The sequence below is a fragment of the Chiloscyllium punctatum genome, chromosome 8 (assembly GCF_047496795.1).
Source record: "Chiloscyllium punctatum isolate Juve2018m chromosome 8, sChiPun1.3, whole genome shotgun sequence".
NCBI lineage: Eukaryota > Metazoa > Chordata > Chondrichthyes > Orectolobiformes > Hemiscylliidae > Chiloscyllium > Chiloscyllium punctatum.
The window spans coordinates 31,939,425-31,962,126 of record NC_092746.1 but is presented as its reverse complement, the minus strand read 5'-3'; the positions used below and the strand labels follow the sequence as shown (position 1 = coordinate 31,962,126).

The 22,702-nt window shown below is 39.8% G+C and overlaps 1 protein-coding gene across 3 annotated transcripts in view; it reads left to right on the top strand.

The window, feature by feature from the left end:
* Positions 1-22,702, top strand: part of abcb5 (ATP-binding cassette, sub-family B (MDR/TAP), member 5) — a 95,328-nt gene that overhangs the window by 44,221 nt on the left and 28,405 nt on the right. For all 3 annotated transcript variants that reach the window (XM_072575333.1, XM_072575334.1, XM_072575335.1), the window contains 6 exons: positions 2,404-2,574; positions 9,412-9,573; positions 10,988-11,185; positions 15,463-15,609; positions 18,515-18,619; positions 18,801-18,878. In XM_072575333.1, coding sequence (XP_072431434.1) covers positions 2,404-2,574; positions 9,412-9,573; positions 10,988-11,185; positions 15,463-15,609; positions 18,515-18,619; positions 18,801-18,878 — 861 coding nt within the window. The remainder of the gene's footprint in view (positions 1-2,403; positions 2,575-9,411; positions 9,574-10,987; positions 11,186-15,462; positions 15,610-18,514; positions 18,620-18,800; positions 18,879-22,702) is intronic.

Sequence of the window (22,702 nt, the reverse complement as noted above, 5' to 3'; positions counted from 1 at the left end):
CATTCTAAGGTTAAGTGTGAAAGTGCAAGAGGTTAGCAGAGATGATGCTGTGTGTTTTGTTAAATGCTGTCTGTGTTATGTTAAACCTTGATAAATAACTGGATCTTCCAATGATCAGGCATGTGATTGGTCACCAATGGACTTTTGACCTCATCAGGTCAGGAGAAGGTCAGGGACACGGCTCTAATTGGTCACTCTTTTGGCTGTATCCAGTCTCTCAATAGTTACAGTCCAGGTAGGATTAGAGCTTTAAATGGTGCTTAGGTGGTTATTAATTGACCATTTAAAGGCCTGAATTAGCTGCAGGGTGGGAGGTTTGAGTTTGAACCTTTCCAACCAGAAGTTGGTTCTGGTAGAGATGGGAATGTGGCAGGATCCTGGGATACCATGATTTTGCCTAATTAAGTTGCCTTCCCTAAGCCAGAGCTATTAACTTCAGAACCAGAGAATTCTTCCCAATGCCTAATGTCCTGGCCCTCTGTTCTGAAATATTTTTCTGTGGCATGGTATAAAAAAGGTTTTCATTGTTAATGTTCTTTGTAAGTGAATTGGGATATTTTATTATTGTGAGATCACAATATGAATGGTAGCTGCAATTTTTATCGTTACTGTGTGGAAAACTATAACACTACAGGTGAACTACTCATGACCAACTTGAAGGAAGCAGCACTATTCATACAAATGGTTGATTTCCTGACCACAATCATGAGGTGATTTTTCTATTTATCCTACAAAGAAGAGAAAAATTGTGGACAGAATTAATAACAAGCTGAGATTATTATTTTGGCCACATATCTTCAAAGGCTGCAAAAGTAACTCAGTGGTTGAGGTACAGTCCACCTGCTTGAGAGCTGTAGATCTTCTATTGTCCTACAATTTATTTTAGATCAATATAGCTCATTGTTTTCAACATAACACAGAAATTACTGGAAATTTTAATTCAGGACAAAGAGGTGCACAATGAACAGTGCTCATTGATCATTATAAAACATAATGGCCCAAATTGTACAGTGCTGAAAATGTGTTGCTGGAAAAGCGCAGCAGGTCAGGCAGCATCCAAGGAGCAGGAGAATCAACATTTCGGGCATGAGCCCTTCTTCAGGAATGAGAATTCCTGAAGAAGGGCTCATGCCCGAAACATCGATTCTCCTGCTCCTTGGATGCTGCCTGACCTGCTGCGCTTTTCCAGCAACACATTTTCAGCTCTGATCTCCAGCATCTGCAGTCCTCACTTTCTCCACAAACTGTACAGTGAGTGGTAAGCAAACAGCACCAGTTTACTTGTTTGTTACTAACTTACTTCATACTTACACTTGGCTCTAGTCTGTTTTTTACAAGATTTTTACAAGATACTGTCAGCTGGACAAGCAAATAGAGCAATGCACTCCCTCACTTATGAATTAGAAACAGCGAGAAGCCAGTTTCAACAGCTAATAGGGAAAGCTGTCCTTTATTTCAACTGGAATAGAGGACAAAAATAGGGGTGTCATAGTCAAATTGTACAAGACACCGGTCAGACCACAGCTGGAATACAAGAAAAGTTTTGGGTCCCTTAAGTTACAAACTGTATAGTGACATTAGAAATAGTCAGTATATGTATGGGGAGTTGATACTGGGATATTCTTTTCACATTGGCATGCTAGGATGAATCTTTTGGATTCAATGTATCTTTGTGTATATCTTTTGACCAGAGACCACATTCCCTACCACATTCTGCCTGGTAGCTCACAGAGAACTTTCAGTTTCTTCTCTCTGCAAGCCTCACTAGCCATAGTGATTTGTCTCTTTGTGTGTGACCTCTATCCCCTCTGTCTGAAAAATTGGAGAATGCAAGTCTGTCCACAGTCAGCTCATCTGCTCTTTCCTTTTTTTTTGAAATCTCATGAATACCTTCTTCCCACTAAATCAACCTTGCACCCCATCTCTTCCTAATCAAGTCACTTGGTTTGTTGTTGGGCAGTGATCAGAGCAGTCTCTTCACTCCTTCATTGTATCTTAATTTAAAGAGACAATTTGAAATACAATAGCATCATAAAACCTCAAAATATAACAATGCACAATTGTGGCACGTTGAGTGATTTGTGTGTAAGGGCATTGAATGCACTGTTACCCTCATCATTACTATCACAGCCAATTTTGGCTAATAATTGGATTATCGTGTGGAAGGTTTCCTATGCAGTGGTTATAACACTTCAATAACTCTTTATTGGTAGTGAAGCACATGAAAATGTTCTGAGTGCATAAAAGATATAAATGTAAGTCTTCTGTTCTCTTTTACTAATGCAATAATTGATTGTTAGACCAAGCAATACCTTCTGTCATCATTCTAAGTCCCTGCATGGTAGCAAGTATGGAGATATATTTTTCCTAATAGTTTACTTTTTGTACTTATGCAATTTCTAGAGATTTAATACGATGGTTGGTCAAAGAGGTGCCCAGCTGAGTGGTGGACAGAAACAGAGAATTGCTATTGCCCGTGCGTTGGTCAGAAACCCAAAGATCCTTCTGCTGGATGAAGCAACATCTGCTCTTGATACACAGAGTGAATCAATAGTGCAGGCAGCATTGGATAAGGTAAGAAATTATCAAGGAAATTGCTATTAAATTTCACAGCATCTCTTTCCTGAAGTTAACTTTAGGAGAATTTGTGATCAGTTTCACACTGTTAGCTTCTACGGAGCACAGTATAGAAACTGTGGGCTCTTGCAATGGCTATCTATCATCTGTAAGTGCAATGCAAAATGGGTAACTGAACCAGTTTCTGCCAGATAGATTAGTTTAAAGCTACCTGTTAACTGTCCATCCCTGTATTCCTGGATAAACCAATCCCCAGAACAATCCTGTGTTCGCCAAACAACTCTCCAACAACACTAAACTCAAACTTCAAGTTGTCATCTTGAAACATTTCCAATGCATAACAGATCCATAGAACAGTGTATTTAATTTAGGTTATCTTGGATAAAATATTTGGTAAATATCTATTCATTAAGAATGCATGAGAGGGAAGTACACAGAACATTTCTATTGGAATTATTGCAATTAGCTATAACTTAGAGGGTGCAGCACTATTGCAGTTGCCATAACATTGTATGGTGTATCACATAGTATACATGCAACATTCCAGACTTGATATAACTTGAAAATAGCATTGTCAAAGTTTGTGTATTTGCAGCTTTACCATTTCCTTATTTACAATTACCTAAAAAGGAAACGTCCGCATGATGTTAATTTTGCAGTTTCCATTTCATGTAGATCAGGGTTCCATTTTGAGAATCATCTATAAAAGAGCACAAAAGCACACTAACCATAAAGAAGTTCTGCTACCAATTTTCTGTACAAGATTGAACCATAACCTGTTTAGTCAGTATATATGAGAAATTTGACATTCTTAAAAAGTATTGACTGAATGGACTTTTATAATATGACATCACATCCTGTTTTACATTTGTCATTCCCAATATTAACTGTTAAAATATGATCTTCCAACGATGTTTAGTCTTGCTTTATGATGCAATCTAGATTTACATCCTGGTTACCTTCTAAGCTCCCGCTCTGTATATTCATGGACTCAGTCTAGAAAACATGGTCACCCCAATTTTACCTCAGGTTTCCTTTTTTGTTCCTCACTAGCATTAAATACTCCTCTCTTAATTGTTGTTGTAATGAAAACAAGACAAACTGCACCTTCTTTGAGTCCAATCATTTTAAATCTTAGCTTAGATCCATTCCAAATGTGATTCCTCAGCACTTCAGTCTTCCCTGCTTTTTATGAAATATACTTATTTGAAATTCAAGCATTGCTTACATTATTTTCCTTCCTATTCTTTTCAACTTGGTATCTCTTATTTAGATTTCATCTAGATTTCTTGAATTAAGAAGTATATTTATGGAATCTCCACTTAGCTACAGGATTTTAGAATTGTAGAGCTGCAAACTGTCTGTAAATAAACAGCCAGTAGGTAATGTTGATTGAAGCAAGAATGTTGATTGTGGTGACTCATGAACAACTGATGGAACTTTGTACTTGCTAAAGATAGTTGTCTCAAAACATTTATTGCAGGAGTAAGAATCAAAGTGGAAGTCTTAACCATCAATATAAACCCATTAATATTTACATTTTGATTTCATTCATGATTGGATAAAACAAACCAGTTGATTTATTTTCATTTATAATGCTATCAAATTCAGTGTATATTTATGCAATACTTTAATTGAGAATTTAAAGTTTTAAATTCCTATGTGTACGGTTTGCATGCTTCAGATGAAACTGGTTTAATAAACGGCAGGCTATAAAAAAAACCTGACTCTGTACTTTGTGTAAGTGAGTAATGTTCTTTTTCTTAATTGCTGTATGGGCAATATATTGACGCAAGGGACACAAAATTCCTTAAACTTTGAAAATTCAAGAATATAGGAAATGCCAAAGTTCTTTCAGTTACTCTTACTTTTTGGGTCAGTTTTCTTACTGAGTAAGCCAAGTTGGTGATAGTTTTAAAAGATAAAAATTGCATTGTTATATATTTTAGAAACATTTTAAACCACTTCATGCATGATTTTAATGTGTGGCTGCTGCTACAGGTAGACACATGCAGCACATAGTTTTTGTAAAGTACCATCTCACAAATGTCCTTGTGATGAATGACCAGTTGATCTGTATCTGGTGCAGTATTTCCCCAGTACTGTTAAGCTATTAGTTTCAATATGTGTACAATATTCTCAAAGGTTTTGCCGCAAATTTGATGAAAGACACAAATGTGCATTCCAAGTACTGCGTATAGACATTTGTTTGTCCATGGAGCCCAATGAGTATTGTAGGATTTTCCATTCTTTAATTTAAAATAAAAAAATCCTGTGAAATGTGTTGACCTTCATGCTATATTTCCTGACCTGCTCTTTTGGTCATTGAACTTATACTAAAAAGGTAAGTCTTGCTTCTCGGTTAGATATGTGACTAAATGTCTTCAGCAAACATGATGAGCTTGTTTTTGAACAGTTGTTTTTCTGACTTATTTTTCCCTCAGAAATACTTTCTGTGAGAATTTTGCTTTGTTCTAAGTAAAGTGTTCCATTTTGTTTCTCAAATTCCAAACATATATTTACTAATTGTAATGCATTCCATTTCAATGATTCTATAATGTATCTGTACAACTTTTCCTTCTCCATAAATCCAAATACAGAAGAAAATCTGGACGCACATAGTAGACCAGTTAGTATTTGGAAAGAGAATGCAGTTGATGTTTCAGATTCTTATCCTTCAGAAAAGGAAAACATCTTAATAAAATTTGAAAGAGGGGGTGGGGGGGGGAGGGACAAAATCAACAAAGAAATACCGAGAGGAAAAACTAGTAGAATTATTGTTAGATGAAGTAAACAGTATTCTTAACCAAACAATAAAAATAACCATTAAATAAGTTGAAGAATTTAAAGCATCAAAGAATATTTGAGCAGCAAAAGACAGTAATTTGTCTAAGGAAAAGACTAGAGTAGTACGGGTTTTTTTTTAGAAAGCTCAGTTTGAACATTTCTGAAAGTATAAAGTGCAGTGACTTCAAAAGCACCAGGAATGCAAGAAGTTGAATGACCAAAAACGTCCCCCCCCCCCCACCCCAACCCATATCGCCATTGCCAGAAACTCCATAACCTCAGCATCTTTCATAGCTGTCAGCATAAAGTTCTGCTGAAGGCTTCTTCACTAATGGTTGTAGTTTCAAGTAAATCGTTAAACACATATATGTGAATCTTTACACTGTTGCTAGCATAGATGTAAATTTTGCTTTTAGTTAGTTACTATTATAGAGTAATGAGATAACAGCAGCATGTGTAAAGATGATGTCAGTATCATGTGATAATGGAGAGAGAACTGGAATGATGCAGAACTTCAAGCAACATCACAGGATCACAGAATTATTACAGCACAGAAGGAGGCCATTTGGTCCAACATGTCTGTGCATGCTGTCCTAATGAGCAGCTCAGTTAGTGCCATTCACCTGCCTTCTCCCTGTAACTCTACTTAATGGAGATCTAATTTCCTATTTGAATGTAACAATTTAATTAGCCTTATCCACACTCTTGCAGGCAGAACATTCCAGACACTAGCCACTCATTGTGTGGAAAAAATAATTCCTCACATCACCTTTTATTTTAACAAATTACTTTAAACCTACGCCCTCTCATTCTCAATCCTTTCCCATTGGCAACATTTTCTCCCCAATTATTTTGTTCATATTTCGAATACTTTTATTGGATCTCCTCTCAGCCTTCTCTTCTCCAAGAAAAACAGTCCCAAATTCTCCAATCTATCTTAATAACTGAAATTCCTCACGACTGAAAACATTCACATTAACGTTTTCTGTGCTTTCGAAAGCACAGTACCCAGACCTGGGTGGAGTACTGTAACTGAGGCTGGATTAATGTTTGTACAACATAACCTCCTTACCTGTAGTTTTAATATCCCTATCAAGCCGAGGATGCTGTGTGTGCTTTATTAACTCCAAACTCACCTGATTATGTCAATGACTTGGCCACATATATACCTAGGTCCTTCTATTCTTTCAATCCCTTTAGATTTGTGCGCCTTATAATGTGTTGTCTTTCCATGTTCGTCCTAATATTACGTTTTCCACAGTGAATTTTGTCCGGCCCCATTCTCCCCATCCCACCAATCTCTCTATATCCTTTTGATTTTTTACATTAATTTACTTCGTCACAATGCTTCCAACTTTTGTATCATCCACAAATTTTGAAATTGTATCCTGTTCCCCAAGGTCTAGATCATTAATTTATATCAGGAAACCTGAAGTTTCCAACATTGATTTCTGACTCCAAAATGCACCCACTAAGCATTATTTTCTATTTCCTGTCACTTTGCCAATTTTGTTGTTACTGTCCCTTTTTTCCATGAGCTCTAATGGTTTCCACATTGCTGAGAAGTTTTGTTGTATGGCATCATATCAACTGCCTTTTGGATGCCCATGTACACCACACATTAGCTGAGGTGCTCTCATCAACTCACTCCATTAGCTCCTTAATAAGTTCCAGCAGTTTCCCAACACTGAAGTTAAACTGACTGGTTTGTCATTTTAAAAGGACACGACCTTTGTAATTCTCTCATCCTCTGGCGTCACCCCGAGTCTAAGAAAGATTGAAAAATTGTTAGTGTCTCCACAATTTTCATTCTCCCTTCCTTCGGTGTCCCTGAATGTATCTCATCTGATCACAGCTCCTAGTCAACTTTAAGTAAAGACAACTTGTGTAATATCGAATCTCCATCAATTTTAAACCGCTCAAGCACCCAAATTTTCTCTTCTTTCAAGATAATTAAAAACTTTAAATTTAATACCTCAGCTGTGTCCCCTTGATCTCTGATCAGCTCTGCCTCTCCTTCTACCATTCATCTCTTTATCAAAAACACTGGGATTTTCTCAAATGTAAGCTGCTAATCTCTAATAATGTTCCTTTTTTTTGCTTCTCTTATTTGATTTTTGACTCTCTTTTCTTCTGACCCTTCGACAATCAGTCTGATTCCCAGTTGTATTTTTCACTTGACATCTGTCATAAGCACACACTTTCCATGTTAGCATAATTTCAATGGTTTTTTGCATTCTAAGAGTCCTAGATTTGTTTGTCCCTTCCTTTCATTTCAAGAGAATAAATCTTGACTATGGTAGATCTGTTAATATGTTCCTGAAGAAGGGCTTATGCCCGAAATGTTGATTCTCCTGCTCCTTGGATGCTGCCTGACCTGCTGCGCTTTTCCAGCAATATATTTTTCAGCTCTGTTAATATATGTGTATACACAAGAAGTTGTTGTAGATTAAGAGTTCTAACGGAAATCACTCCACTCTAACCAGTACATTGGGAGAATAAGTACAGTTAAATAACTTTATCATATCTTTACAGAACCAATCACTAACGGCTGGGGGTGAGTGTTGCCACCGATTCTCCTGTCTGTACTGGGTCTAAGTACCTGATCACCTAACATTGGTAGAGGATGAATAACTAGGTAAAAACAAGGGCTGCAGATGCTGGAAACCAGAGTCTAGATTAGAGTGGTGCTGGAAAAGCACAGCAGGTCAGTCAGCATCCAAGAAGCAGGAAAATTGATGTTTCGGGCAAAAGCCCTTCATCAGGAATAGAGGCAGGCTGCCTGCAGAGTGGAGAGATAAATGAAAGGGGAGTGGGGGTGTGGAGAAAGTAGCATAGAGTACAATAGGTGAATGAGAGTGGGGATGGAGGTGATAGATCAGAGAGGAGGGTGGGGGAAGGTAGCAAAGAGTACAATGGGTGAATGGGGGTAGGGATGAAGTTGATAAGTCAGAGAGGGGGGTGGAGTGGATCGGTGGAAAGGAAGATAGGCAGGTAGGACAGATCATGGGGATGGTGCTGAGCTGGAAGGTTGGAGCTGGGAAGGGGAAATGAGGAAACTGGTGAAATCCACATTGATGCCCTGGGATTGAAGTGTTCTGAAGCGGAAGATGAGGCGTTCTTCCTCCAGGCATCGGGTGGTGAAGGCGCAGTGATGGAGGAGGCCCAGGACCTGCATGTCCTTGGCAGAGTGGAGGGGGAGTCAAAATGTTTAGATTTTACTATCATCCCAAAGTACAGAAAGTACATGCGTTGTTTTGCAAGAGGCATTTTAACTATGAAATGTGATAGGGTACAAAAAATATAGAGACCAAAATCTTTCCAGGAATTTATGTCAAAGCTGGCTTGACCAATAAAGGCAAGCATACTAAATGCCTTCTTCACTATCCTATCTACCTGCACTCCAAGGTCACTTTGCTCAGCAACTCTCCCCAGCACCTTACCATTAAGTGTCTAAGTTCTGCCCTGATTTGCCTTTCCAAAATGCAGCACCTCACATTTGTCTAAATTAAACTCCATCCGTCACTCCTTGGCCCATCGGCCCATCTGATCAAGACCCCGTTGTACTCTGAGGTAACCTTCTTCACTGTCCACCTCACCTGCAACTTTGATGTCATCTGCAAACTTACCAACTATACCACCTACATTCACATCCAAATCATTTATATAAATGATGAAAAGCAGTGGACCCAGCACTGATCCTTGTGGCACATTGCTGGTCACAGGCCTCCAGTCTGAAAAGCAACCACCTTTATTGAATTTTATTGCAAAAATATTTCTTCACAGCAGTGAGGCCAGTTGGGAAGCTGTTACCTTTATGAATGGATTTTGCTGTGACTGTTTAATGCAGTAATAACATTGGTACCCACTCTGGATTCCTTGAGCAATGGCAAAATGAATGTCAGGATGATCTGGACCTACCAATCCCGGTAAAAGGACACTGTAATTAAAATAACCTTTGAGACTTACAGATGAATATTTTTCAGTTTTCAATCCCTTTGAGCAAGGTTTGGTAATACCTTCTCTAATCATTCTCTTTCATTACAGGCAAGAGCAGGTCGGACCACCATTGTGATTGCCCACCGCCTCTCAACAATTCGCACTGCCGATGTTATTGCTGCCTTTGACAATGGAGTGGTCACTGAACAAGGAACACACAGTGAACTCATGGAAAGAAAAGGGATCTATTATTCCCTGGTAATGCAACAGGTAAGCTGAACACATCTTCACCAGAAACCAGAAAATTACAAATTCAGCCTTAATTATTCAGTTTCCTTGTGATAGATGTCACTTTAGAATTTTGCCACCAGCACTTCATATAACGAGGTAAAGTATCAAAGCAATTCACGGCAGAGAAACAACAATATGCACTACATGGTGAGGAAGAAAAATTCAGAGATTCCTTTTTATTCCAAGAACACCTTCCTGAGCAAAAGAATAGAAGTCTCACATCAAATGTTCTAGTGTTCTTAAGAAGTTTCTTGTCAGAGGGGCAACACACTGCATTTTCCTTTCTGCTAGCTAGAAATAATTATGTTCACCATAAAAAGAATATGTCTCCTAATTTGTACAGTGGTCCAAAACAAATTGACTTGTGACATATATGTATTCTGTGAAAATCTAGAAAAACCCTGGGCAAAGAAGTTGAGTTGTATGAAAGCTTTTGTTAATTGAGCTGTATCATTACATCTGATCCCATCAGGACCTACTGACTTAGCTTAATGATTTTCAAGATATCCAACACCATCTCCTTCTTAATATTGACCTGCCCTAGAATGTCAACATAGCCCTCCGCGAGAAGGACACGAATGTCCCTGTTCCAAGCAATTAAGAAATTAATCAACATTTACCTTGGCAACACTTTCAACTGTTCACAATAACAATGTGAATAGCCCTTAACATCTGAAATGGTTCATTTTATATAATGGTGGAATTTCAATCGAGAATGTTGTTGTGTTACCATAGTCTTACCAAACCATAGGGGCTGCTGTCTCATTAGAGAGAGAAGTGACCAGTGGTGATTTAACCTGAGGGCCACCAGACCTCAGTTGAGGGAAGAGGTTGAGAAGGAGAGTCCTTCATGGTAACCTCAAAACAGTGATAGGAATTGAACCCACGCCGTTAGCGTCATACTACTCTATAAACTGACAATCCAGCCAACTGAGCTAAACCAATTCCTCCGATTGAGGATATCTATAATTTGTAGGAGCATCCATACTACTATATGAGTGACCATTAAAAGGAAAACAAAATCTTGTGGTTTTGGAAGCCTCCTGACACTAATCCACTCTATTGTTTCCTGCTAGGAAACTCACTACAGTGTGCCACTTAGATCTGGATTTTAAAATTGTTGTCAGATCCTGATATTGTCTTCAACTTCTATGCATATATGAAAATGAGCCCTGTTGGTTATGATAACATGTCCCAAGTGCACTAACCTACAGCACTGAGCAAGCAAAAAAAACCCCAGGAAATAGCAATTCATCACAACTCCACGGCATGTTAAGTAGTCTGGGTGATTTTGACTCTTTTGGTTTATAAAGGGCAATTGGGGTTCAAATTATCTATTTAGAATCAGCAATACTAACACCAAAATAATGGCTTGTGTGTTTTTATGTTTAAGAATTCATGTGAGGAGAGTGAAAGTGATGAAGAAACAGATGATACTTTGAAGGAAGTGGAACAACTAGAAAATGAACAGAAAAGTGTAAAGATTATCAACTGGAACAGCTTTAAAAGAAAATCAAGCAGGAAACATCACCAATTTGCTTCCTCTGAACGAGAACCAACAACAGAAGCCAATGAGCAAGAGAAGGAACCGGTTAGACTTAAATAATAATGTGAACTAATATTGGCAAATGTTTTTCAATATACAGTATACATTTGTGTGGATTTTTTTTACTTTTATTCTGAGGAAAATCAGAAACATGTGAAGTTGGCATGGACATGTTGGACCGAAGGGTCCGTTTCTGTGCTGTACATCTCCATGACTATGAAGTAATCAGAGAAGTAATTAACATTAACCTCATGATTTAAAAAAAAAGGTAATCTCAGGAATAAAATCTTGAAGAATTGTGGATGTTAGAAATCAGAAACAAGAACAGAAATTGTTGGAAAAGCTCAGCAAATCTGGCAGCCTCTGTGGAGAGAAATCACAGTTAATGTTTCAAGTCCAGTGACATTTTCTCAGAACTCTCAGTAACTTGGTTTCACTCACAAACCGGGTTCATGCAGTTCCTGCTTCGATTTCTTTCAAACATTTGAACTGAATTGAACTGAATTTATTTTCTCATGCACCGAGGCACAGTGAAAAGCTTTGTCTCATAAGCAATGCAGGCAGGTCACAGAGTTAAGTAGCATAGAAAAGTAAATAATAGGTTAACAGCAGCAAAAACAAAAACACAGGTACAGGCAAGTGTTTATGAGTCCATTCAGTATTCTAGCTACAGTAGGGTAGAAACTGATATGAAACCAGCTGGTGCGTGAGTTCAGGCTTCTGTACCTTCTCCCCGATGGTAGAAGTTGTAGAAAAGCATTGCCAGGATGGGATGGATCTTTGGGAATGCTGGTGGCCTTTCCTTGACAGCGGGCCTGATAGATGGATTCTATAGATGGAAGGTTGGCCTTTGTGATTGTCCAGGCTGAGTTCACCACTCTCTGTAACCGTTTCCGATCTTGAATGGTACAGCTGCCATACTAGGTAGTGATACATCCAGGCAGAATGCTCTTGATGGCGCACCTATAAAAGTTGGCAAGGGTATTTGCCATCATGCCAAATTTCCTCAGTTGCCTGAGGAAGAAGAGACATTGTTGGGCCTTTGTAACCAGTGCGTCCACATGAAGAGTCCAAGAAAGCCTGTTGTGGATGACCACTCCGAGGAGCTTGACATTCTCCATTCGTTCCACCTCTGTGCTGTCAATGTGTAGGGGGGCACGAGTAATATCCTGCCAAAAGTCAGTAATGAGTTCCTTGGTTTTGCTGGCATTGAGAGCTAGGTTGTTCTCAGTGTACCATTTGTCCGGGTCTTCCACCTCCCATCTGTAGTCTGTTTCATCGCCACCTGAGATTTGACTGACTATGGTGGTGTCTCAAAATAAAGTACCATGAAATTCATGCTTTATTATTAGAAACTGATAGTGAAGAAAAAAGTAACATGCAAAAGAATAAGTTTATAATCATGCAATCTAAAACCCAAGTCTCTGAATTGTAACCCTACCCTGACTGATATTCCTTTCGTACAGGCTTTTATTGTATGTAAATCCTCCTGTTTGCCAGTAGACACAGCATTAATCAGGAAATATTTAGTTTGATATTCTCTTAAGTTTATATCCAAAAGCAGTGCTCACCACGGGTTCAGGATCCATGTTCAGTACGCAAATTATATTCATCCAACATATCAGAGTATAATTTACAGATAAAATAATGGCAAGATTAATTTGCCAATATTAATAAATAAATTGTGCAGTAACTGGTGGATTAAGGAGATAACGCTAGTTGTGACCATCTCAACAAAAAGTTGGAAATTTGTGCTGCTTTGTTTCAAACCTTGTGAAAAGGACAGTAGCTTTCCCAAAGTGTCCCTGCCATTTTCAAGAAATTGCCACAACAGCATATTAATAGTCTGTTGAACTCTCCACAGAGAGTTACTACTTAACTATGGAAATACCTTTTTAGTGAGATTTATATTTGTAGGATATCCCTCCACCATTTTTCCCACAAGGAGTACAAGCAAACAATTGAGTCTTGTTTTTGTTGCAGCAAATTATTTTGAGTGGTTCTTTAGATTTTGCAGCATTTTCATATTTACACTCTATACTTTTTCACTCTCTCTAATTGTGGTTTTCTTTTCTTCTGTTAGATTTTGGGGAGGCATAATCACATGATTATAGTCAGTTGACCATTTGTAAACAATTTTCAGATACTTTGAGGTTCTAAAGAGCAGAGGTTTAGATCTGACAATTAGTTAATTAGACAGGGAAAATAGACAGTCATGACAATTGAGGATGAGTCACTAATACCAAAGGATAAACAAGCTGTTGGCCATGGAACTTATAAATCTCAGTAAAGCTGTGAAGGAAGTATCCTATTTTCCAGCTGAAGTTTTCCCCAGGTCTTTCTTCAATCTCTCCAAGTCCATTTTCCATCTGAAGAAGACCAGACCCTGAGGACTACCATCTCAAGGACAATCTAATGAGGACTACTCTCTGCTCTTGTGTACTTGTTAAGATTACCTACTTATAATGAATGAGCGTTTACATTGCATCAATCAACTGTCTGAATCCTTTGGCCAATGACCAAGGAGCAACTAATTATGATCAAGATGGCCGATATCCCCTTGCCCACCTCCATATGAAGGTCATTCTTCTAAGACCAAAATATCCTAATTCTCTCAGATGCTGTATTGATGATAAAGTAATGTGGATCCAATAAATCTTTGCTGTCCTTGTGACCTTGTGGCCATTGTTTTCACATGCCCCAGATTTGCTTTCTGTTTGTAGAAGGCTAGTTACTACTTGGAGCACAGTTAAATGAGGTCTCACACAACATTGGAAATATTAAATGTGCAATACTAAATGTTTCAGAAGGGCCCTCAATTTCCAACACCTCCCTTTATTTCTCTTTTGGTTACTGATATAACTTTAATCAGCTTATTTGCTGTCTGCCATTCCTCAGTTTCTTTGCCATTCCTTCAACTCATTGATCAAGGAGGTAGACTGTTGGCCCTGTCATCCATGGAGAATCTAAATGCCCCATTGCCCTCCCCTGAAGTATCAGCACACACTTCAGCAGCTTGCAACATAAATATTTTTTAAGGAGAACAGCAGAAAAAAATCCACCTGTGCCTATGCACATTGTGTTGCTACCGATTATTAGAGATAAATATTGGCTGCTGGGGTGCTACAGCTGTTCATTCTGAGTAAGTATTTATTTGACAGTGATACCTGTGCAAGATGAAATTACACTTTAAGTTGTCATTGAAATCATGTTCTTACCTCTGCACTCCCTGCTTAACATCTGCAATTATTACATGCCAGAGTAATATTCAAAAACAATCATTTTCTTTCAGGAAGTTAATTGTGGTTAACTTCTAATTTATATATAAAATATCCCCACCATGGTCAGTTGAGAATTATGGTAGATTTCCAGTTCAGTAACTTTCAATACACAGCTATCTAATATTGGTTTATTTGTTTACTTGATCTAAAATAATGCAAGGAGTTGGTAGATCTATTCAAGCTTAAGGGACCAGAAATCCTCTACACTGTTGGTGGATCTTTAGCAAAAGTATATGCAAAAGGCTTGAAAAATATCAGAAATGCAGGATCTCTGTCTAAATGACTGCTGCCTCTGAACTGCACCAGGAACTGAGAGTCGTTGGAACCTCAACCTGCTCCAGACCTGGGCCTGAGAGATGCCAAAGAAACAAAGACAAGGGGAAGCAGTTCCCATGTTAAGAATTTGTGCTGTTTGTTCGAGCTGCCTGAAAACATCAAAGGATTCATATCACAGTTTAAGAAAGGTCTTAAGGTTCAAGTCCTGATATGAAATACAGCTTATAAGCTTGATTAAATAGTTTACTTTATAAAGGGATAAACTAGAGGTAAAAATCTCTAACATCTCTACTAATATATTGAGAGACCTAATCCTCTCTCCGTAGCCACCAACTTGGTCACATAGACTGTATTCTGCAGGTATTATTTAAGATGCATCAACTTTGAAAGGCTGCTCACTGTTACCATGTGAACCAGTTGACTTGGCCCGGACCCTGATATTCCAACAGAGTCAAAATCAAATGTCTGTGTTGCCAGTTCCGATGCCTCCATTTCAACAAAATGTGATCCAAACATTGTCGACTGTTGTTTGATCCTAAAATGAGATCAATACCATTTATTTTCCAAAACAAACACATACAATGCTCGGTGACAGAAAAGCTGAATTATCATATAAAATGTGTTCTGTGATCTAAGGATTCAGTCTAACAATATTCCACAATATCAAATGAAAGGCATTTTAGAGTTAAGCTGTATCACGCTGAAATAGAAAATGCTAAACTAGAGCTGTAATTATTTATTTATTTTTGTTTTCAAATTTTTAAGGAGGAAAACTTGCAAGAAATTTCATATTCACAAATTCTTTCTTTGAACAAGCCAGAGTGGCTGTACATTGCTATAGGAGCTCTCACTGCTGTGGTATCTGGTGCTGTCTCACCAGCGTTTGCTGTTGTGTTTTCCAGGATTATTGGGGTGAGCTGCTTTTCTTTCTCTAATTGGTAACATTCAGAAATGTAAAATCATAAGCTTTGCTTTGTTTCGAGTGATTTTGCAAGTTACATTGAAAATTGATGATTAAGTGTATTTAGGAACTCAATTAAAGGGTAAAGGGACAGCGGGAAAATGGGAAGCCCTCAGAAATGAGATAACGCGAGTCCAGAGACAGTATATTCCTGTTAAGGTGAAAGGAAAGGCTGGTAGATGTAGGGAATACTGGATGACTAAAGAAATTGAGGTTTTGGTTAAGAAACAAACGGAAGCATATGTCAGGTATAGACATGGTAGATCAAGTGAATCCTTAGACCATATAGGCAATAGGAATATACTTATGAGGGAAATCAGGAGGGTGAAAATGGGACATGACATAGTTTTGGCAAATAGGGTTAAGGAGAATACAAAGAGTTTTTACAAATACATTAGGGACAAAGGGGAACTAGAGAGAGAATAGGGCCCCTCAAAGATCAGCAAGACGGCCTTTGTGTGGAGCTGCAAGAGATGGGGGAGATACTAAACGAGTATTTTGCATCAGTGTTTACTGTGGAGAAGGACATGGAAGATATAGACTATAGGGAAACAGATGGTGACATCTTGAAAAAATGTTCATATTACAGTGGGGGAAGTGCTGGATGTCTTGAAATGTGTAAAGTATAAATCCCCAGGACCTGATCAGGTATACCATAGAACTCTGTGGAATCTAGAGAAGCGAATCCTGGGCCCCTTGCTGAGATATTTATATCATTGATAGTCACAGGTGAGGTGCCGGAAGGCTGGAGGTTGGCTAATGTGGTGCCACTGTTTACAAAAGGTGGTAAGGACAAGCCAGGGATCAATAGACCAGTGAGCCTAATGTCAGTGGTGGGCAAGTTGTTGGAGAGAATCCAGAGACACAGGATGTACATGTATTTGGAAAGGCAAGGACTGATTAGGGATAGTCAACACAGGTTTGTGCATGGGAAATCATGTCTGACAAACTTGGTTGAGTTTTTTGAAGATGTAATAAAGAGGATTGATGAGGGCAGAGTGGTGGACACGATTTGTATGGACTTCAGTAAGACGTTTGACAAGGTTTCCCATTGGAGATTGGTTAGCAAGGTTAGATCTCATGGAATACAGAGAGAACTAGCCATGTGGATACAGAACAGGCTCAAAGGTAGAGGACAGAGGGTGATGGTGGAGGGTTGTTTTTCAGACTGGAGGCCTGTGACCAGTGGAGTGCCACAAGGATCAGTGCTGGGTCCACTACTTTTCATCATTTATATAAATGATTTGAATGTGAACACAGGAGGTATAGTTAGTAAGTTTGCAGATGACACCAAAATTGGAGGTGTAGTGGACAGCAAAGAAGGTTACATCAGATTACAACAGGATCTTGGTCAGATGGGCCAAGGGGCTGAGAAGCGGCAGATGGAGTTTAATTTAGATAAATGCAAGATGCTGCATTTTGGGAAAGCAAATCTTAGCAGGACTTATATACCTAATAAGACCATAAGACATAGGAGTGGAAGTAAGGCAATTCAGCCCATCGAGTCCACTCCATCATTTAATCATGGCTGATGGGCATTTCAACTCCACTTACCCGTACTCTCCCTGTAGCCCTTAATTCCTTGTGAGATCAAGAAGTTATCAATCTCTGCCTTAACGTTCCAGCCTCCACTGTGCTCCAAGGCAATGCTTTCCACAGGCCCACCAGTGGCCCACCACCTTAATAGTAAGATCCTGGGGAGTGTTGCTGAACAAAGAGACTTTGGAGTGCAGGTTCATAGCTCCTTGAAAGTAGAGCTGCAGGTAGATAGGATAGTGAAGAAGGCATTTGGTATGCTTTCCTTTATTGGTCAGAGTATTGAGGACAGGAGTTGGGAGGTCATGTTGCCGCTGTACAGGATGTTGGTTAGGTCACTTTTGGAATATTATGTGCAGTTCAGGTCTCCTTCCTATCAGAAAGATGTTGTGAAACTTGAAAGGATTCAGAAAAGATTTACAAGGATGTTGCTAGGGTTGGAGGATTTAGGCTATTGGGAGAGGTTGAACAAGCTGGGGCTGTTTTCCCTGGAAGGTCAGAGGCTGAGGGGTGACCTTATAGAGGTTTATAAAATTATGAGGGGCATGGATAGGGTAAACAGACAAAGTCCTTTCCCTGAGTGGGGGAGTCCAGAACTTGAGGGCATAGGGTGAGAGGGGAAAGATATGAATGTGACCTAAGGGGCAACTTTTTCACGCAGGGGGTGGTACGTTTATGGAACGAGCTGCCAGAGGAAGTGGTGGAGGTGATACAATTGCAACATTTCAAAGCCATCTGGATGGGTATATGAATGGGAAGGGTTTGGAGGGATATGGGCCTGGTGCTGGCAGGTGGGACTAGTTTGGGTTGGGATATCTGGTCAGCATGGACGGGTTGGACCGAAGGGTCCGTTTCCAAGCTGTACATCACTATGACTCTAATTACTCTAATTAGATATCAGCCTTGGCTCAATGAGAGTACACTTGCCACTGATTCAGAAGCATCTGGGTTCAAACACCACTTTGGAGGTCTGAGCATACATCTGGCTTACACTACAGCACTAGACAATTGGAGGTGGCCTCCATGAAATAAACTGAGGCATTCTCTACCTGATCAGGTGGATTTAAGTGATTCCATTGCACTATTTTAAGGAAGAACATGATAAGTTCCTCCTACACAACATTAGTACCTCAAATTCAATCAAAGAAATTCACAAGCCTGGTCCCAAACAAGTTGCTATTTGGAACTTAGCTGTTTGTTTTGCAACAGGAACCTCACAACAGGGAAAAAAAAACTTACCTACTACAAACGGCTCAGGGTAGTCCTGAGGTCATAAAGGTTCTGATATAAAGGCACGTCTGTCTTTATTATTTCCAACAGGTTTTTTCAATCTTAGACCCTGAGTTGAAACGACAGAGGACTGCGATGTTTTCGCTGATATTCTTGGCTCTAGGTGCTATTTTCTTTCTGAGCTACAGTATACAGGTAAGTGGTCAAGAGGGGACACAATGTTTACCCACCAAAATAACACTTTAAAAGCTGAAACAGATTGAAGTTTTAATTTGAATGCTGGTTTTACCCATTTGGGGAATCATAATTTTAAAAAAAAACCCTGCTAATCTGATGCTTTATTTTAATCACCAGTTTTCCTTTTTAAATCCTTTAGGGATACATGTTTGGAAAGTCTGGAGAAATCCTAACTATGAGGCTGCGTGGATTATCCTTTAAAGCCATGTTGCATCAGGTAGGTCGTGTTTCGAAGTTTCTGTGAGAATGTCAGCTGTCATGACTGCTGACATTGTGGGGTGGCACGGTGGGTCAGTGGTTAGCACTGCTGCCTCATAGTGCCAGGGACCTGGGTTCGATTCCCGCCTTGAGCGACCATGCATACTGCCCATGTCTGCTCTGGTTTCCTTCCATGATCTGAAGATGTGCAGGTTAGATGTGCCATGCTCAATTGCCCATTGTGTTGAAAGATGTGTAGTTTGGTGCATTAGTCAGGGGTAAATGTAGAGCAATAGGGTCTGGGTGGGTTACTCTTCAGAGGGTCGGTGCGGACTTGTTGGGCCAAAGTGTCTGTTTTCACACTGTGGGAATTCCATATATATATATGTATGTATAATGACTGAAGTGCCTTGTGCAAAGTAGAAATACAATACTATTGGGCTTCTATGAACATCTCGCTGGGAGTGTCAAGAACAGATTTATCCTTCAATAAGATTAGCATAAGGGAATGTAAAATTCTTGGGTTATTTATCTCCATTAGAGATGCCAGAAGCAGCTAGCTCATGTCTTTAACCTGCTCAATTGAGCCAATGTAAGCAGGGGATTCTAGAATTCAGGAACTGGTGAGACAGAGTCAGTGTTAGAGCAGGTAAAATTGGAAATGACAGAGCACTAATATTGTGGAACATTATCGAACTGGAGGAGGTAACAGACAGGGAGTCGCAAGATCATGGATTGATTTAGAAACCGGGAGGTAAGTTGTGGGGGTGACAGGTGAATGAAATGTTTGGAGGAATGTTCCCTTCCTGAACTGCAGCAGGGAAGATGCCATGAGGGGAAGGTAATCAAACATTTGTATGGACAAATTAGGTCTGGGCATTAATTGCAAGAGATGCCCTGATTGCATGAATCACTATATTAAAAAAAAAGCCTGGTTCAGTAAAAATGGTGTCCTCTGCGAGGGGCATTCAAAAGTAAAAAACCCTTCAGTTTAAAGGGATTCGTCACGGAGAACACCGTCAAAGTCAATAGTCTGCCAGCCAAACACTGAGCAAAACGTCCAATTCCAAAGGAAATATTTTCCAGAATAATAAGACTGTAAGACAAAGGAGCAGAAATTAGGCCATTCAGCCCATTGAGTCTGCTCCATCATTTGATCATGGTTGATAAGTTTCTCAACCTCATTCTCCCACTTTCTCCCCATAACCTTTGATCCCAATGACAATCAAGAACCTATCTATCTCTGTTTTAAATACACCCAATGACCTAGTCTCTACAGCCTTCTGTGGCAATAAATTCCACAAATTCACCACTCTCTGGCTGAAGACATTTTTCCTTATTTCCGTTCTAAAAGGTCTTCCCTTTACACTAAGGCTGTGCCAGTTGAAACATCTTCCCAACATCCACTCTGTCCAGGCCATTCAGTATTCTATAAGTTTCAATTCGATGCCCACCCATCCTTTTTAACTCCATCAAGTACAGCTCCAGAGTCCCCAGACATTCCTCATATGTTAAGCCTTTCATTCCTGTTATTATTCTGGTGAACCTCCTCTGGACCCACTCCAGGGCCAATACATCTTTCCTGACTTTTAGGGCCCAAGATTGCTCATAATACTCTAAATGTGGTTTGACCAGAGCATTATACATTCCTGCTTTTATATTCTCGTCTTCTTGAGATGAATGACAAAATTGTATTTAGTGAAAACTGTCTGAATTGGTGAATTCAAAGAATTGATGGATGAGTTAGGATGGTAGTAAATATAACTATGTATATGAACAGATTAATCAGAAAAAAAAAGCTTGAGGAGAGGCATTGTAGAAGATATTTGGTTCTGAAAGCGTTAGAGCTGCGAAGTGCATTAAGGTCCACCATTTGGATAATGTCACATATGGGGTGTACAGCTCTGGATTCTGAAGAAGCATGACACACCACCGAGACCTTCTTGCAATTTTCAGAACCATGTCTATCATATTATCAATGTAACTCCGACCTGATTTGCTGCCATGCAATAAACTACATTAAGCAGGGGTTAATTCGGGTAGGTGGGAATGTAGATTGATCAGATCAGCCACAATTCTGCTGAATATATGAACCCGCTCAAGGGGCCAAATGAGCTGGTCCTGCTTCTGTCTCATGTTTATGTGGAATTTGATGATGACAAGAGTCTCTTCTTGTTAAGCTATCTAATAGTTTTCCTCTGCCACAGTAGACCGGTTCTGTAGATCCCGCCTAAAAAGAAAGCTGATGGCAACAAATTTACTTTCTGGTCACCAAGCATCCAAGGAGCTCACATAAAATGATGAGCAGTGGTAAGGATTCATAACACAACTGCCCTGGCCTCTGACACCCCTGTACCCTTTTCCCTGCAATACCCACTGCCAACCCACCATCAAATATCACCTACATTTCTCAGTGTTGATCCACTCACTGGGTGGTGTTTTCCCAGCAGTAGTCTTATGCTACTGAGTTCTGGCACTGCCCATCTCTCCCTAGTAATTCTAAATGGGTGGGACTTCCTGCTCCAGGGTCCTATTCCATCAGAAAGGCAGTCCATCAGCTGCCTAATTGCCAGAAGATCGGGCAGCTTTGTTATCTCAGAACTCCCATCAGCTTCTTTCCTGAAAATTCCACTCGTCTCCATTCCACTGACAGAGCACAGACTCCTATAGAGTCCAGTAAAAAAAAATACACTTCTTAAAAACCATTCTCTCCCACAGCAGCTGGTAGGCCTCTTGAGAAAGGTGATCATTGCTCTCTGGGCTTATCTTTCCCATATCAGAGGATTATGGCTTTTTCATCGAGATAGGAATAAAAGAATGACTAGGGAAGGAATAGGTCCAATCAAGGATAGTAATGGGAAGTTGCGTGTGGAGGCTGAAGAGATTGGGGAGGCGCTGAATGAATACTTTTCGTCAGTATTCACTCAGGAACAGGACATTGTTGTCGATATGAATACTGAGGCACGAATAAGTAGAATGGATGGCTTTGAGATATGTAGAGAAGAGGTGTTGGAAATTCTGGCAAGGGTGAAAATAGATAAGTCCCCTGGGCCTGATTGCATTTATCCTAGGATTCTCTGGGAAGCAAGGGAGGAGATTGCAGAGCCATTGGCCTTGATTTTTGTGACCTCTTTGTCTACAGGAGTAGTGCCAGAGGACTGGAGGCTAGCAAACGTGGTTCCCTTGTTCAAGAAGGGGAGTAGGGATAATCCTAGTAACTATAGGCCAGTGAGTCTCACTTCTGTTGTGGGCAAAGTCTTAGAGAGAATTATAAGGGATAGGATTTATGCACATCTGGATAAGAATGATGTGATCAAGGATAGTCAGCATGGTTTTGTGAAGGGCAGGTCGTGCCTCACAAACCTTATTGAATTCTTTGAGAAGGTGACGAAGGAGGTAGATGAGGGGAAAGCGGTAGATGTAGTATATATGGATTTTAGTAAGGCGTTTGATAAGGTCCCCCATGGTAGGCTACTGCAGAAAATACAGAGATATGGCATTGAGGGTGAGTTGGAGGTTTGGATTAGGAATTGGCTCTCTGGAAGAAGACAGAGGGTAGTAGTTGATGGCAAAGATTCATCTTGGAGTGCCGTCACTAGTGGTGTTCCGCAAGGATCTGTTTTGGGACCATTGCTGTTTGTCATTTTTATAAATGACCTGGAGGAAGGGTTAGAAGGTTGGGTGAGCAAGTTTGCGGATGATACGAAAGTCGGAGGAGTTGTAGACAGTGAGGAGGGATATGGCAGGTTACAGCGGGATATAGAGAAGCTGCAGAGCTGGGCAGAAAGGTGGCAAATGGAGTTCAATGTAGCTAAGTGTGAAGTGATTCACTTTGGTAAGAGT